This window comes from Sceloporus occidentalis, unplaced genomic scaffold (genome assembly GCF_023333645.1).
Source record: "Sceloporus occidentalis isolate IW3139 unplaced genomic scaffold, rSceOcc1.0.p SCAF_2, whole genome shotgun sequence".
Taxonomy (NCBI): Eukaryota; Metazoa; Chordata; class Lepidosauria; order Squamata; family Phrynosomatidae; genus Sceloporus; species Sceloporus occidentalis.
This window is the reverse complement of record NW_028316982.1, coordinates 22,196,597-22,214,833: the sequence shown is the minus strand read 5'-3', so window position 1 is coordinate 22,214,833 and position 18,237 is coordinate 22,196,597. Positions and strand designations below refer to the sequence as shown.

The 18,237-nt window shown below is 38.7% G+C and overlaps 1 protein-coding gene across 7 annotated transcripts in view; it reads right to left on the bottom strand.

Moving 5' to 3' along the window:
• The window catches only part of LOC149318042 (zinc finger B-box domain-containing protein 1-like), a 51,853-nt gene that overhangs the window by 4,711 nt on the left and 28,905 nt on the right, over window positions 1-18,237 (bottom strand). For 5 of the 7 annotated variants that reach the window (XR_016279960.1, XM_089508906.1, XM_089508907.1 and 2 more), the window contains 8 exons: window positions 15,725-15,828; window positions 13,862-13,938; window positions 13,117-13,265; window positions 12,121-12,395; window positions 7,970-8,129; window positions 5,563-5,715; window positions 4,042-4,290; window positions 1,615-1,744 (listed from right to left, as the gene is read on the bottom strand). Coding sequence is in view for 6 of the 7 variants with exons in the window: in XM_089508906.1 (XP_089365032.1) it covers window positions 1,615-1,744; window positions 4,042-4,290; window positions 5,563-5,715; window positions 7,970-8,129; window positions 12,121-12,395; window positions 13,117-13,265; window positions 13,862-13,938; window positions 15,725-15,828 (1,297 nt within the window). In the remaining variant the exon portion in view is untranslated. The remainder of the gene's footprint in view (window positions 1-1,614; window positions 1,745-4,041; window positions 4,291-5,562; window positions 5,716-7,969; window positions 8,130-12,120; window positions 12,396-13,116; window positions 13,266-13,861; window positions 13,939-15,724; window positions 15,829-18,237) is intronic. The other 2 variants (XM_089508908.1, XM_089508909.1) reach the window with 2 other exon arrangements.

Sequence of the window (18,237 nt, the reverse complement as noted above, 5' to 3'; positions counted from 1 at the left end):
AAGTAAGCCTGTGTCAGGACTCCAGTGGGTGGCATATCTCTGCAAGTGCAGGTGGTAGCAATAGTGTAGATGGTGGTGCAGTTTCAGGGGTAAAAGGGCTGCAAGTACCATAACAATGGGAAAGTCAATAGTGTATAGGCATCATAATAGGGAGGAATAGCAGGTTGAGGGGATAAATCAAGATCAAGACTACAGTACATAAGGGGCCCTAACCCTTCCTTTCTATGGTCTTTGCAACAGCCATGACTCCTCATTATTTGTCCAGTGTGTGTCTGCATGCAATCTCCCATGACTAGTAACAGTTTAAGGAGTGGGGATTTATTTTCAGAGTTGAGGTAGGGAAGAGATTAAATTTTTTTACAATTTCAATCTTACTCCTCCTTCTGCCCTAATATCTGCTATTTCCAACTTCAAAACTAATGAAATTCCAATTGACACCTTTATGTTCTAGAACAGCTTTATAGCAGGAACACGACTAAATCACATGTAATTTTCACCAGCTGTTGATGCATGCTATCAACCAGACCTATGAACAGCCACAGAAACATCCTAACCAAAACCACATCAGGTTTAGTTAGAGGCTTTTTAATCCAGAGTCATCTAACAAAGAATATGTGCTGTGTAAAAAAAACTTAGTGGACCTCCTAAAAATTGTGGAACCTTGTCATTGGCCTATGAGAGATTGGTGGGAAGCAACTCCACATTTACAAGCAGACAAAGGACTGAACTTGGAAAAAGTGCTTGTTGCTATCCTTGTAGGCTTTGAAAAAGTTGGCTGAGTGAATGTACTGGACAGATTTCTCATTATAAATAATAAAATTTTATTTATATACCGCCCTTCTATATAACCAGGGCGGTGTACAACATCATAAAATACAATTACAGTAAAAACAAATACATTAAAAACAATTCAAGCCAGCTTGCCACTGCTGACATAGACATGGGGGGGGGGGGGGGGACTAGTTGGGGCCTGTATCAGGGAATGCAAGTTTGAACAGAAAGGTCTTCAGCCTCTTTTTGAACTGGGCCAGGGAGGTGGCCGAGCGGAGCTCAATGGGCAGGGAATTCCAGAGGGTCGGGGCCGAGATGGTAAAAGTCCTCCTAGACGTGGAGGCTAGTCTGGCCCCTGGAACCCTCAATAGCTGCTGCCCAGATGTTCTGAGAGTGCGGGGCGGATTGTATGGGGAGAGGCGGTCCTCAAGGTATCCTGGGCCCAAGCCATTTAGGGCTTTATAGGTAATAACCAACACCTTGTATTGTGCCCAGAAGCGAATAGAAATAGAATTAGAAGAGACTCTTATTTTTAACAAAAACTGAAAAAGGTTAATGCTTTCAAACCTCACATAATTAAACTGTTCTTGGATGAGCTAATAATTGGGAAACAAACTATATTAGCCAATAATTAGGAAAAATAAATTAACCTGCAAGACAGCACCATTTATCTGCCAACCATGGAGAGCTGTACTGTCTGCAGAGAATTCTGCACCGAAATACAAGACACATTATATACAGGAGGCTTGCCATGTTTCACAGAACAAGGAATCTTATCTTTTAGGGGGTTGATTTTACAGTTTTTGCTTCTTCTATTAAAATTTAATAAGGAAATTAACTTACCTTATAGTATCGCCTTTACTGTAGTCATTTATTTCATGGTTATTATGAAAATCAGGAAGATGTTGACATGTCATTTTTGACTGTCTGTTGAAGTCACCAGAGGTTAAGCCACTGAGATTTTCCCAAGAATCTGAAAATTTGTATGAAATTTCAGTAACAGGCAAAGATTCAAAGATGTTTGAAATTCTCACAGGACATGAAAAATATGCCAAAGTGTGACAACCTATGCATTTTAAAAATGAGAAAAATACTCCAGCTTGAAATATTGGTAGAAGCTCTCCAATGCAGTTTTAGTATGTAGTATATAAATGCCTCTATTATTATATTCTCATGGGAGGAGCCCACGCTGCCAGTTCAGCACTTTAGTGCTAAATTCAAAGTGACAACAGTACTGCATAAAAACCAGGAAGCATCACACTGCACATGGCTGTATGCATTATTCCTATCTAAAGATTGAGCCACCTCAACTAATCCTGCAGTTCTCACAGTCTGCAGCATGGATTAACAAGGATGAGCACAGCTGCTGTAAAGCCTGGAAAGGTTACATAATAATAATACTGTTTATTTGTACTAAAGGATTTATATTTACAATCCAACAAAACCTAAAGTAGAATTGTTTATGCTTTGCTTTTATTTCCTGATAAACAGTCCTGATACTGAGGAACTTGTGAGTTGCTCAGAACAATATAGCCTGCAGGACTGGTATTCCACCATGATCATTGCACTCCTTGTTGTGAGTGTTAAAATCTAGACTCTGGAGTCCCTAATGTAGGGCCCAAGGACACCTTTCTTAGCGGCCGCACAGCTTCCGTCCCCTCCTGATTTTTTAAATCAAAAATGAATAAATCAGGAGGGCTAATCTGTAGCAAATGCACTGACAGCCTCTAGCATCGCCTGTATTTCCAGTAGTGCCTCTTGGAATACTCCACAAGGCTCAGAGGCATTCTTAATAGAAATACCAAGCAGCTGCAGGTTAGAGCTACATTTTAAAGTGAATTAAGCCATCATAAAAACCAAAAACAAAATATGCCAGTATATGTGGGTGTTTTTTGAGCATCTCCAGTTGGCCTTGGCTCCGAAACTATCTCTGTCTTATAATTAAGATTTCTTGAAGTTATTTGTTTCTGAGCCTCAACAGTTGCCTTCTGTGAAATTGATGCTGAATAAGATGACAGTAGGTTTTAAAGAGCCAGTATGATGTACTGATTTGCACTGAACTATGACTCTGGAGATGAGGATTTGAATCTCTGCTCAGCCATGGAAATCCACTGGGTGACATTAGGCAAGTCACACCCCTCAGCCTCAGAGTAAGGCAACCCCTCCCCCCCCCCCCCCCCCAACAAATCTTGCCAGGAAAATCCCATGATGGATTCACCATAAACTGGAAATGACAGGAAGGCACACATATTTCTTTCATCCTCGCCAGTTTGCCTTCTGAGAAATATGTTGTTTGGTGACTAACTATGCCTACCAATGCACCTATTGTATGAATGGGAAATCCCTCCCTCATTGGCAGCCATTTAGTGAGAGCACCTATGATACACTCCCAAAAGTCTCAGTGGAGTTTCTGGTCCCAAAAAACTGAGGATTGCTCTCTACTTTACATTACCTCCTCTGAACCTCAAACACATCTTTCCATGAGAAAAGTTTATACCTTCAGCTGAATGTGATTAAATAGCAGGCTATACAGATCAGCAAGAAATGCTGGCATCAGGGTGGAGTGGAGGCATGAGGACTGCATGCCACCCACCCAGACTCCATCCTGATGCCGGCGTCACTCCACCCACCTGACCAAATGGCGGGCAGCATCACAACGTTTCTGCAGCACAGCGTTTAGACACGCTGTATTGAAGAAACAGCACAGGGGCCTTGCTACTCTGTATCATTCCAATTTTAGTATATGTGCTGGTAAGTGGGAAAAATATATAAGTTACAATATTCAATTGGACCAGTGGGAACAGGTTTGGACCAAAGGATTAAGATACACAGCCTCTCAAGCTATAAAGGAAAATTGGTACAAAATGTTTTATCATTGGTATTTAACTCTGGAAAGATTAGCTATAAATTACAAAAATAAAAAATAATAAATGTTGGAAATGCGGAGATGCAATAGGGACATTTATAAACTGCTGGTGGAAATGCAAACAAGTGAAAAACTATTGGAAGGCAATAAGGGCAATAATTTGTAATATACTGCATATTAATTTTGAATTGAGACCAGAAAGCTTTTTATTGGGAATTTTTGAAAGTGAAATTGAAAAAAAAAGTATGGAAAGTTGCTTTTTTATATGACAGCCATGGCAAGGATACTATTGGCACAAAAATGGAAAATGAAGGATATTCCTAGTAAAGATGAATAAATAATGAAATATAGACAATCAAGCTACCAAAAATAATCTTTCAGAATGGACATTTAGCCTTAATTACCTGAATCACTTTGCAATTCGTCTGCTAAATCTGCTAAAGCTTTTTGATCAGTACAATACTCCCAAAACAGATCATCATGCTCACTGATATCAATGCCTTCAATTTCTGAAATTTCAGAAGCAGCACGAGACAAAGGCAAGGTAGCTGAGCTTTTGGGCCCTGCCTCAAGGACTGAAGAAAAATGAGAAGTGTGTTTAACGGTTCTGCAAAGGGGAGTGTTTGCAGAAAAGGGTCTTGGAGAAGCACTATCTGAAATAAACATGAAGAAGAATCTATTGTTAATAACCTAATAAAATTTCCTTTTCTATAGATCTCTGGTCTAGTTCCTTTCCAGTTCTAGATAAGAAGTCTCATGTTCCAAAAAGGGTCTTAAATGCAGTAACTACTGTACTCTCAGCTAGCAACCTCTTTAATCTCAACAAGTCAAAGCAATGTTTCAGAAGCCTTTTCAACACTTTACAATGATCACATGAATTTGATACACACACACACATACACACACACACACACACACACACACACGAATGGGGCAAAATGACATTTGGGAATGTGTACATCATACTTGTACATACAAAGAATATGGACTGGTTATAGTTAGAAAACACATAGTAGCAAATATTTTATTACTGTTGTGCAATTTGTTAAGCAGCTTTCAGTTTATGTTGGATCATATACTTCAGTCACAATTATTTTGGAAGAGATAAGTGGGACCAGGATTCTGGTAACCCAGACATGACCTTTTTCAGGGTTGTCCATCCCACTATTTTCTGCTATTTATTGGACATGCTTAGTCCTGATTAAACTGTTTTGTTCCCTTATCTTAAGGCTTGTTCTTAAAATGTTTTTCTTCCTGGTACTTTTGCTAACCCCGAGGTTTTTTCTAAGGCGAATGGGACCATCCCTCTTTTGTACGGATAATACTACTAGCTACACAAGAACCCACATTCAAAGCATGTTCACTGTAAGTACATATAATTTTCAATATACGACATGTGTTGGTAATTCCTTCATTCTTTTCCCAAAGAAAACCAAGCACCTGACTCAAGCAAGTTATACCTGTGAATTAGATAAATGAAAGACTTACTGAGAAAACTGTCCCCTAAATATACTGTACCAGACACGTGGGGAGAACACAAGATGGATATATAAAAATGTTGTCAGTGATTTCTATTGTAGAAGAGAAGGATAGGAGAACAGGACAGTGTAGCAAAAGTCATTGCTGTAATCGGGTTTGTGACTGCACAGAAAAATGTGCATCTACTGAAAAGTGATAAGACTGTCCTCATAACACAGGGTAAAGCTATAGTTACTGCTGAACAGCAGTCACCTTTCTAAGGATAAGCTTAGCCAATGGCTATGGCATTTCAGAATAATCATTCTGTCAAACTATTGCCACTTTAACTTCATTTCCTAGATTAAGAAAGGATTGTTATGGCATGTAAACCCCTATTTCAAACAACAAATTTGTTCCTGGATATTTCTGCATTTTCCATTCATGCAGTAAACATATAATACTCTCACCCGTGGATGAGACCAAAAGAGAAGTTCTAGGATTTGGGCTTTGCCTTCCCCATCTACTTAATGGTCTGCTGAGCTCTCTTTTCAAGACATCTTGCACAACACACTCATTGGCACATTCACCTAAGCTTAAGTGTTTCATCCACTTCTCAGTCCCTAAAGTTGAAAAGACAGATGCAGTTAAGAAGACCTAAATGTTCCGGTTAAACATTTTTCACATTCGCATAGTACATAGCTGTCTTTAAACAAATCAATGCAGAATATTTATTTAACATGGTTGCCCACTCCAGCACAAGTACTCTGAGTGTTACGTTGAGTGCAACTGGGATGTTGCTTCTCCCATCCAACCTACTTCAGTCTCTGACTTTAAAAGCAACATGATTTGAAGAGTTTAAGGAGGTATCAACTACTAGGTGGCACACTAAGAAATGTTTCACTTTCTGTATATCCATGTACCAAGTTACTGCTGAAGTCAGATGCCCAGATGCCAATAAAATATAGTAAATGTTCACAGATCTCAAACACAAGAGATGGAATGAAAAATATAAGGGTGCATACATTCATTGGTGTAATCAATATATTAAACTTTACTGTAATTAACTACATCTTTAGTTGATTACTTGGTGGCACTTAGCTTTAATATTAAGCAAGTACTAATTGATTAATTCATGAATAAAATAAGTGGTTAAGTCATTTATTTCTAGAGTATCTGTTGCTTTCCATAACAAATAATAAAATAGAACAAGAGTTGCCCTTCTAAAAATAAATTATACAGTTATCAAATTGTTTATTGAATCATTGGCTTTTAAATTGTCAAAGATGCTGACAGTAAAATTTTGGAACGTGCAAAACTAATTAAAATAAAATAATGTATCAGTCTGTTGAATGGCAAGTTGTTTCAAAAAAGAAAAGTTATCAGATGATGTCTTAAAATGCAGTTAGTACTAACGTAACACCATTCTTACCAACTGAATATTAACTAACAAGAAAGTTCAAACAGACTTGGATCTTACCCAGTTCTAAAAATGGAATAGGTGAAAATTTTCACTGGCTCGCTTTTTAAAAAATGTTCTCCAAAAAGCTGGCCCTGGATTCAGAGGGACACTTTCTGGATTTATGAGGATTGGAACAGATTTATCCCTTTTCAGTGTGCAACTTCCCAAATTTTGCAATGCAATATGTGGCTGTAAAACTGCATGCAAAAATGAATGTATTAAGGTGAATTTCACACAGAATGTATTAGTTATGAAAATGGTGTCTAAATTCCAATGTGAATGCTTACATTTTTACCCCTCCCCCCCCCCAAAAAAAAACCCCTGCAAAGGGATATGGAAACTGTTAAAAAAAAGATTTAAAATTTAATACATGTAAAACTAAGGGAGCCAGCATGGTGTAATGGTTTCAGCCCTGGACTATGACTCTGAAGATCAGCGTTTGAATCCTGCTCAGCCATGGTAACCAACTGAGTGACATTAGGCAAGCCACATTCTCTTAGCTTCAGAGGAAGGCAAAAGCAAACCCACTCTGAACAAATCTTGCCCCCCCCCCAAAAAAAAAACCCCACCCTGTGATATGGTATCTTAGAGTTGCCCTAAATCAGAAACAACTTGAAGGCAAACAACAACAGAACTAACGGAGCTTCAAAATAGAAAATATTAAATCTAGCACCAAAAGTAGAATGCCTCTGAACACCGATCATTGAGGACCCCCAATGTTAGGGTACCATTTTAGTTTCCTTCTTGGGGCTTCCCATATGTGTGTGACTGTCCACTGTGGAAATAAGAGTGTTAGATTAGAAAAGCCATTGGAACTCTCCACCACTGCTTTTCCTATTATTTGTTCATCCCTTGCTGAAACCTGGAGTCTACTTCAAAGCCTATTAAACAAATATTGACTTCAAAAGTACACAAAAGCAAAATGCAGATATGTTTTTAAGATTGCTAAGTATCTAGCTCATTAATTTTCATTTAACAATTGGGCTGTTTACCCAAGCAATTAATGTGTGTCAGCTAATGGTTCATTAATAATTTCCCGGAGAGCTTAATGTACATTGTTATTAAAAGAGAAACCAGGTCTCATCAAAGCTTAGCTTCAAAGAAAAATCAAGAAATCTGCAGGTGGCTGAAAACGATTAAGTGTAACATGGCATTGCTTTCAACTTGATCATAAAGGAATGGCTTATTTTGTCTCTTTGCTTTCTCTGTAGTAACTTTTTCTTGTTCTTTCTCAGCATGTCAGTTACACCAATTAATGCCAAATTCACCGATACATAATGTCCTAGACCAAGCACATGCAGATAAAGATGTTTCTCTGTACTTAAATATGTAACTAAAGCAACCATGCCCTAAAGCAGATGTACTCCATAAGCAAAGCATATGGAATTGAGAAAATTCTACATTATTATTACTACCTGAAAATGAAATGCTGCTGCTTGGAGAACAGCTGCCTATATACAGAGAAGGAAACGAGTCCATCATAACCTGCTGACAGCTTCCACCCACAGTAAAAAATCTTTCAAGTCCTTGATATGGATGGTGAATAGGCTTCTCTCTCTGGGCTACCTGTAAGAACTAAGAGAACAAAGATTGAAAAGATAACATTTAAATGTTTTAAAGCCACCTGATATACATTCTGCTAAACCAGGGGAAAGTGTAGCCTATGATGTTTTGTGACACCCCCCCCCCAAAAAAAAAAAAACACAAGGACCTCAAAATTTTACATCAAAATTTACATATGATTTTTGCTCAAGAATTGCATCCTGCCAATACACACAAACATGCAAATAAGCCTTCCCCATCCCTGGAGAATCCCACCCTCTTCAGATACCACAATTTCCCCTCCACAATAACAACAGGAAATAGTACAATGCCATTTTGGAGGTGAAATGTAGGGTATTTTGGCACACTGGTGAGATACAGTACATGTAGAGGTTGGGATAAAATTGCATCCTGCCCCCATCTTCTTATCTACCTTTGTACTAGCCCATTCTGTCTTTATAATGTGAAATCATCTACCACCTGCTGCAGGCTGAAAACCCAACCATGGTTAGGACTAATCATGTTTTGTTGTCGTAACTCTTGGTAATATAATATTGTACAGTGAAAACACACTGAAGTATTCTAAGCCAAGCCACCTGGAAGACATGCAGGGAAACCTCAACTACTTACTTATACTTTGTGACTTCTTGAAAAAAGGCAACCTTGACAATTGTTTCAGCTATGATTTGCTCAGTACAGAGGCAACAGAGGCAATGAACTTCTGTGCATTCGTAATCAGAAGTAGACTAATAGAATTAAAAAGCTGAAAAGGACAACAAAGACCACCTAGTCTAACCCCCTGCCATGCAGGAATACCCAACTAGAACACTAGATGGTCATCTAATCTCTTTTTAAATATCAAGAAAGGAGGGCCAACCATCCTCCAAGGCAGTCTATTCCACTTTCAAACATGTCTTAAGAGTCAAGAAGTTCTTTGTAATAATTGCAGAAATTATTTAACGTTTTAGTCTTGGAGAAGGGGAAAACAAGCTTGCTCGATCTTCTATCAGATATTTAAATATGGCTGCCCTTTTCAGTGGGGCTTCTCTCAGATAAGCAAACTTAAAATCGAAGTTTTTATCATGATTTGCACACTGTAACATCAGTTTTACATCCTGGTTTATAGCCAATTCTTACTCAAAGTTTAACATTCCACTATTAATCTATAGTTTTAACATTACAGCTATTGCTTAGTTTTCATAAGGATATTAAAAACCAAAATTATCTCATACATACACTCTTGGCCTTCTTCATGTGGCCAAGAAAATTGAAATAGATGTGAAGATACTGAATTTTGCTTAGCTGTGCAGGATTGAAATTTTGCATAAAATGGAATATATACTTTTCAAAGATCACAAAAACTGACAAGTCACACCTATGTTAAACCTAGGAACATCATATATCTTACAAAGGAAGGAGAAAAGCCCTCCGTTATATATTCAGTGCCATGTACACTTCAGGGATTGCTCAAAAACTTCTGGAACAGCTATTGGTCATCAACTAATGCTGACCTGCTTCTCTTCAATATCTCACTAGTAATATTCCCTTCTCCTCAACAGTTGGGCACTTGACTAATTAACCAGTCCTCTCCTTATCTATATAAATGATCGAGAAATGACTCATAATGCAAGAGGCTTCAGTGACCAGCCAGCAATGTGCTTTTACATTTGTGGAAAGGTTTAAGAGACATTATTATAAACACAGCTTAGGGCAAATTTTGTGTCATTGCTAATTCTGAAGTAGGAAAGCAATAAAAATCCTTCTAGATGGCCCTGGGAAATCTGGGCTGTCCAGATTTTGATGATCAACTATAACAACCATGATCTCTCAGTAATACCAGGAGGGCTAGTTGGGCAGCTAGAATGAGTCATCTATGTAATTTTTTGTGATCTTTCTTAGAGAGGGATTCTTCTGACTTGTCAGACGGTAGCTACTTCTCCCCACCATTTCCCACTGGAATATATCCAGACGGAATATATCCAGACTTTCTCCATATGACCTATTTCACAATGCAGTTGTGGGAATAAAGTGGAGGAGGAAGAGGGCCATGCAGACCTCCTCGGGTTCACTGGAGGATAGGTAGGTAGGTAGGTAGGTAGGTAGGTAGGAAATAAATAAATAAATAAATAAATAAATAAATATGTTCCCATTGCCACTATCCTGGGGATGGAAGGGGAAGAATATGAAGTGGGAATGAAGAGAGAAGGGGAGCTGGTCCATTCATCCGTGGTCCTGTCCTGCACACTATTACCACATAACCCTTTCCAAGAGGGAAAGTAGCCCTTAGGCTGAAAAATGTTTCCCCAATACTGCACTAAAATAATTTGAATGACCTGTCTGTTTTTCTTCTTCTTCTAGAACCACAGTCTCCTAAGAGCCTTTCAAAACTACATTTGTAAGATGAGGAGTGGGAAGTATGTCATCACCCTTTGTTCCTCATGACAGCAATTACTTTAGATCTCTTCCTCTCCAGAAAGAGGGCTTACCTCTTCCATAATTTTGATGGGATAGACCACAACCCCCTGCTCATTTTGCTGGGGATCTTCCACTGGATTTTGTTCATGGACTCATTCTGAAAAATTATTTGTGGGTGTTGGGAAAACCCTTGCAGTCAGTATTTTCTATCAATAAGCACTCCTAACTTAGGAGTTTATCAGACACGGGAAATTGGAAGTATAATCCAATGGCAATCTGAACACAATCATGGGGTTTAACGTTATTACGTGACAGACTTGTCAGCGCAACTGCTGGGGTCCAACAACCACTGTCAGCAACTCAAACGAGTCCTGTGGTTAAATCAGACCTTTTGAGCAGAGCTAGCAATTTCAGAAGCTGAAGCGTGGTTCCAAAAGCAGTTGAGATAACAGCAACTGGATGTCTTCCAGGAACTAAAGCAATGCAGGAACCTCCGGGGACACTCAGCAAAGCGATGCAAGACTTCTACTGATAAACCACCAGAGAAGCAAAGACTCCCGAAGTGCTCTTTATTCACAGTGCTATAATACAAATACATATCTCCAAAACTCCAAACCATACCAAACCAACTCCTACTACAAACCCACAAGCTATCACTTGCAACCCCTGGGTTTATATAGACTCCAGACCATGTGGTCTCCCAAACCCAGTGAGTTCCTGTGTGTAACCATGACAGGTGTCCCCTGTGCAATCCAGCCAGGTGGTTTCATCATCCATGGCTACGTGCACCTAGACACTAAAGTGTCCTTGAGCCAATGAGCATCAGCTGTGCTAATCAACCTTGTCCTTCTGCTGAAATGCTCATGGTCAAACACACACACATCAAGCATTTCCCTGTGTGCTGTGTTTTAACCCTTCAAATCCCTGAGAAGACTACCACACACAATTTCAGACAATGGGAAGTCAGTCTGAACACAATCATGGGGTTTCACGTTATTGCGTGATAGACTACCACATGCAATTTCTGGCAATGCCAAGCTATTTTCGGGCAATGGGAAGTCAGTTCGAACGCATTTTCGAATTCATGTAAATTCGGTGAACTAGCGAATTCATATGACTGCGTTCTGGCCCCACTTTCTTTTCATTCGAAATTAAGAGAAATTCCTCCCGTGTGATAAACTCCATATTTTCAGAAACACTGTACATATAAAGGGGACACAGTATCTCCATTCTACCTTGTTTAGGAGCCTCCAAAAACAGGGCATGCTAACCAACAATATGAAATAGAGTTGCTGCCTCCAAACCCTTTGCCTCTATGCTCACAGTTCAAAGCATGTTCAGAGATTTGGGAATACAAATATTATTTTCCCTTGCATCATAGCCTGTCCTATTTGATACACCTCTTCCTCTCAGCCCTGGGAAAATTATGCAAAGATGTAAGAATCTGAAGGCTCCACTGGAACAAATATAGCCTAATTCTTAATATCAGGCTGAAAATGCAGGGTGCTGCCACAAGCCAAGAACATATACTACTGTAAGAAACAGTCCCATAATAATGATGAAACAAACCCCAGAAAAGCTATAGTATAGTTCTTGTTATTGATTTTACCACTGAGGGGTTGATGTTGAGTGGTGAAGCTTCATTCAACTCCATAGGTACCTTGTAGTCTCTGGGCAATTCCATTGTAGCCAAAGGTTCAGTGGAAGCCAATTTGAGAGGATTAAGTGTTTGCTCAGATGACATGCAAGAACTACTCCTTTTTGTTTTAGCATATTTTTCTTTTGTCATAGCTCTTTCAAAGGGGGTGCTGGGAAGCATTTCTTCTGGACTGGAACAGCCACAGGCAGCCTCAGCTCTTTCAGACTGTGAAAAAGGTGTAGTAGCTAAAGAAGTGGGGAAAAGGGGGTGGAAGGGTGGGATAGTGTCAATTAAATCCTCCTGTGTAGTTCCTGAAATAATTCCTGTAAAATAGGCCATTTACACACTAGTAACACTGGCTTACATATAAAACCAGGACTCTATTCATAGCTGCTACCTAGACAGATACAGTCTACATCATAAACTGAAACAGCTGAATTATACAGACAACTGAGGAAAGGGCTTCTATTTTCCCTCTGGCTCTATTGTAGCTTTTTAAATTCCAAATATCTTTAAAAGGTTAGCGAGGGCAAAAAAATTCAGTAGGCTGGGGCCACTGCATTTGGCAGAAGGTTGAGAAAAAGTGTTATGTGCAAGTCTTAAAGTCTATATATTTCTTTATTTTTCTATTTATTCCTTGTTTATCTGCCTTAATCCTGCTTTTCTTATATGACCTGTTTATCCTATGTATGTACGTTTCTTGCCATATGGCCAATAGGAACACTTCCAGATGTGTCCCTCTCTTTTCTGTGAAATATTAATACCATTCCAGTTTTATACCACGTTACTCAACTGGATACACTGACATGCCCTTGGGTGTAGGTTCAGAAACTGCTTCCCAGTGCTAGATTCAGGAGAAAAAACATTATCTGTACTTGCAAGTTGTCAACAAACTCCAATAACATGCACTGGGAAAAGACAATGTTGATACAGGTCCTGCTTTAACAATGAAAACCAATGTTATACCTCTAACAGTTTCTTCATATTTATTATGAAGAAAAGTTGAACACTTTCCCCTTCTGTCTGTAGAAGAAAGAGGTGACCTTGTGGTAACATCGGCAGCTTGTGCCAGAAAAATGTCTGCTTCAGTTTTCCAGCTTTTTGACATGGCATCACTTGAGATATGAGACAAAAATTGGAAAAGAAAATGATCAGATTGCCACATTTAACCATCTTCCTTTTGCTTACACAGATAAAATGCATTTTACCTACGTACACACGGGGGGGGGGGGGGAGAGAAGGCTTATAGTACCTTGTTAATTGATTCTATATGAACTATTTGATACCCATTTTGTACTGTGTGTATATACTTCCTCTCTGTCTACCCATTTTGCACTCTGTGAATGATTTTTGATTAGTATAAATAATTAATTTTGCATTTATATTCCATGAATGTTTCATGATAAACTGTTTCATTTCAGAAGAATATAGAAGCATATATGTAAGCTACATGTTTAGAAAAGGGGGGAAATTAAATGATACCAGGCAAAACATCCTAAATATGCTGCCCATAAAATCATGGTCTTTATGCCTCTTCAATACTAGCCTTGTGAACAAAGTCTTTGTGTGAATACTGTATGAAAAGGCTATGAATTTTCCAATGTGACCCCTTTCTGGCTTGAATGTGAATAAGAAGCCCCAAAGACTATGGCAAAACAGGAACATGTTTTAATATGATACGTACATTTCATAATTAGGTTGAAATCATTACCTGCTATCAATCAATTCATCAGATCCAGCGTCCATCACTACAAAATTAGTAGACTCTTCTGACTCCTCTTTGTAAGCCTGAAAAGAGGGGGGGAAAGTGTGCGTGTGTGTACACACAGAGGTACATTTAATTTTTATTCTCCTAAAAGCTTGTGTATGAAAAGATTACATGTTATGGTAAGAAAAACAAAATGCTATAAGTCTTTAGTTCTCAACTGTACTGCTAGTTTAAACTAGAGAATACTGCACATGAATTACATGTGTAAATCCCATTCAGTTTTAAAACTGAACTTGCCACCTCATCTCCATACATACAAGATTTTGAATTTCAACTGACATTCTGCCGCACAATCAGCTTTATATAGGTCTGTCTCCAGACTCTCAACTCCACCTCATGCAACTGAAGAAGTAGGATCAAGTCTACAAAAGCTCATGCTACCAGCTTCTTTATTTCAATTAGCATCAAATGTTGTACAAGATCCCTTTGCATACTGAATTTCCAGACTAACATGGCTATGTCTTTGAACGCAGTAAATGGAACTTAATTTAGTTGTGATTATGTCTGGATCCAATACATTACTGCCTTACTGATTTAGGTACTTCTTGAAATGAAAGATATTCTCTCCCTTAACATTATTTAGCACATTACAAAATACCAAGAACAGAAGCTAAATCTGGATTAGTCTCAGTTCAAAATAATATTGGCTAAACCTATGTAGACATATGAGAAAATCCATGGAAATATGTTACTTTTTAAATGTATTACAGTTGGCCCTTCCCTTACATGGGGTATCCATTCCGGACCCTGCCATGTAAGGGAAATACCGAGTAAAGATCCATTAGAAACAATAGGGCTTGTTCCCAGAGTACGCACCCTGCGTGCCCCACTGTTTCTTCTGGGGCGCAGGAGAAGCCTTTCCGGCACGGCTTCCAATATATGCTGGAAGCCACGTATAGTGCACCCACGTATGACACGGGCGCACTGTATATGTGTTCATACATAAATTCAATACAACAGCAGCACTTTAATATTTGGATGTGTAACACGGTTCAATTCTAATTCCCTTGAATATTTGAAAAAATACGTATAAATGCTGAAAAATATACAATCGATTTAGCTGCCATTCATTCTAAAACTTTTCATTTCTACTCAAATATGGAGGTTTTTCCTCCCATCATTCACTATGTCCCACTGGATGTTACTGCAATTATGCAATATAGTTCAGATGTGACTTGATCAAATAATCTATCAACTAATTGTCATGGGGATACATGGTGGAAATCATAGAATCATAGAATCGTAGAGTTGGAAGAGACCACTAAGGCCATCCAGTCCAACCCCCTGCCATGCAGGAAATCCAAATCAAAGCATCCCTGACAGATGGCCATCCAGCCTCTGTTTAAAGACCTCCAAGGAAGGAGACTCTATCACCTTCCGAGGAAGTGCATTCCACTGCCGAACAGCCCTTACTGTCAGGAAGTTCCTCCTAATGTTCAGGTGGAATCTCTTTTCCTGTAGCTTGCATCCATTGTTCCGGGTCCTGTTCTCTGGAGCAGCAGAAAACAAGCTTGCTCCCTCCTCAATATGACATCCTTTCAAATATTTAAACAGGGCTATCATATCACCTCTTAACCTTCTTTTCTCCAGGCTAAACATCCCCAGCTCCCTAAGTCGTTCCTCATAGGGCATGGTCTCCAGACCCTTCACCATTTTTGTCGCCCTCCTTTGGACACGCTCCAAATTGTAGAATAATGGGCAATAGCACTGTAAACATTTCTGCTGTGTATATTCTCTGATGGTTATTAAGCTTAGCATACACACAAATAAATGCTGAATTGGACCAAACAGGTACTATATACTTACATCTTCAAGAATCTTGATTTTTAAAGAAGGCTCAGAGTTCGCAAGATCTATCTCAGGTTCTTCTTGTCTAAAAACATTTGACCAATATTCTTTCATTTCTGCAACTAGAATAAAAAATGAAAGTTCTGCAATTTTTTATAATTTAGATTTGTATTAAATACTTGCTCCTCTGCAGCTGTGCAGTGATTGCGACAATAATTCCACCTTGCCAAAGATGAACTCAAAGCAAAGCTTTTCTTCACTTCAAATTCTGGGAATGAACAGCTGGAATGGTTAAGATAACACCCTTAACACTGAGTAAGAACATCTCTACATGAAACCATAACTTGTCCTATAATGATTCCATGAACAGAAAAATGTTGGCATGCATAGAACCCTATGAATAAGATGATAACTGCATAAATACAACATGATAGGAAGAGTGTAGGAGGGGGATTAGGTTGGTAATGAAAAATTAGTGATAAAAACAATATTTTTAGGATGAATCTGGATAGCACATCCCAGTATCATGTTGTAATATGCAACCTGCAGCCCAAGGAGTTTCTGAGGACAAACCAAGAGTCTTTTTTTTCCCTAGAATGTGCACCTGTGCCTGAAGAGAGTAGAAATATAAATCATAGCTTATTTTGTTCTTGCACACAAGAACGAAAAAAATATCAAAAGTTTTCTCCCCACTGGGCAAGATTAATTGAGCATCTGCATATTCTTCAGTGGTAATATCCCATGGTTTTTTGTACAAAATCCTATTTCATAGATTCCACAGAGAAGTCCCAAAATGCAAATAATGGTATCTGCCCTCTTTTATCCAACGTGGGGACGAAGCAGACAGCACAAAAGTATACTGGGACTGCACCACCATCATTTGCTCCAGGATCATAGCAGCCCTGTGCTCCCAGCCTCAATCCTGGCCACCACCACAGTCCTGAACCAGGCACCAAAACAGAATGGTATTTTACTGCTCCTTTTTGGGTCAGTTCTTTTGGATAGAACCGTGCCTGGGGCAGCTACCGTCTGCATTCGGGGCATGTGTCATGTGAATGCCACGTACCCAATGCAGCCTGACAGCAGCCCTTTTGGGCCGTCTGTTTGATGGCGTAGTGTCCCTACATGTCAAGACACCTTTTCTCACGAGAAGAAATGCTTCTTAAAAAATATAAAATATGTTCTATAAAAAATGCAAAAAAATTCTCTTTTATATGCAAAACAACCATGGGTGAATTTTGTGAAGAATAAATCACACAGTTACAGCATTTTCTATGCAGAATTAATATTACTACATTGAAATATTACTTTTTTCATGCAGAAAATGCTGTTTCCCTGGCAGAAAATGCTGTTTTTGGCACAAATTTTGTGCACAAAAAGTGCTGAACCATGAAGATTTCATCGGTCCAGGATTCTTCTTGTCATGGTTTCTCAGCACTCAAATAATAAATAAATAAATAAATGGGTTTTTAAAACCATTTTCACAATATTTTTGAATATTCCTTTCACCCCATTGGCAAGGAACCAGCAAGGTCTTAACCTACAAATCTGGCCTATGTGGACTGAACGCAATGAAAGAACCGCTAAATGAAGCTAACCAATGGACATTACATGTCCTTGTATTAACAATGCCTCCTGTTCAGTTTTGAAGAAAATAATCTTATCCACAATTAATGTTTCTGGTAGGCTTATCCAGTTGATTTTTAATTTTAAATGTGTATCTTTTACATATGTGTATATGTTATTTGTTATTTTAAACTGATGTGTATTTTAACTGATATGTTTTAACTGATGTTGTTTATCTGTTCATTGTTGTTTCCCTTGATCCATAGGGAGAGGTGGGTAAGAAATAAATATTGTTGTTGTTGTTGTTGTTTCATGTAAATAAGTTGTTGCTGGCATGTGGGGAACAACCCAAGAGTGTGTGCGTTGCTCTCCCCAACCTTGTTTTCCCCAGAAAACAGAAAAATAACATGCAGGGAAAGTTAGTACAAATTATGATCTGCAAATCCCCTCCCCACCCCGATAAATGAAGTTGTGTATGCTGATTCCATTGATTCCTTGCCTTACCTTGCTGTATGACTGTTTTAAATTTTGTATAATTGGGTTTTTATCTAGAGATGTTTTGTAACGGTTTTTTAAATGGTTGTAATGGTTTTTTATGGCTGTAAACCGCTTTGCTCTGTGGAAAAGCAGTATACAAATAAAATGTATTATTATTGTTGTTATTGTTATTATTAAATGTGCAGTTGAATAAGTGTAATGGGGAAGGCTGGTCACTGTCAGACACCATGTACATCTGTGGCTAAAACAAGTTTCTATTAAAGTGGTTCTAGAGCCTATTCAAAAGATACACCATTCAGCTAAAGCTGAACCCATGCAGATGTTGATTATGACTGATGGGATCTGCAATCTGACCAACATATGCAGAGTCAGAGGTTACCCTCCCGACACACACACACCATCTACTACTGCCTATAGCCTCAGTGTTATCAAAATTAGGTATCCACAATATCACTTCTCTAGAGGCC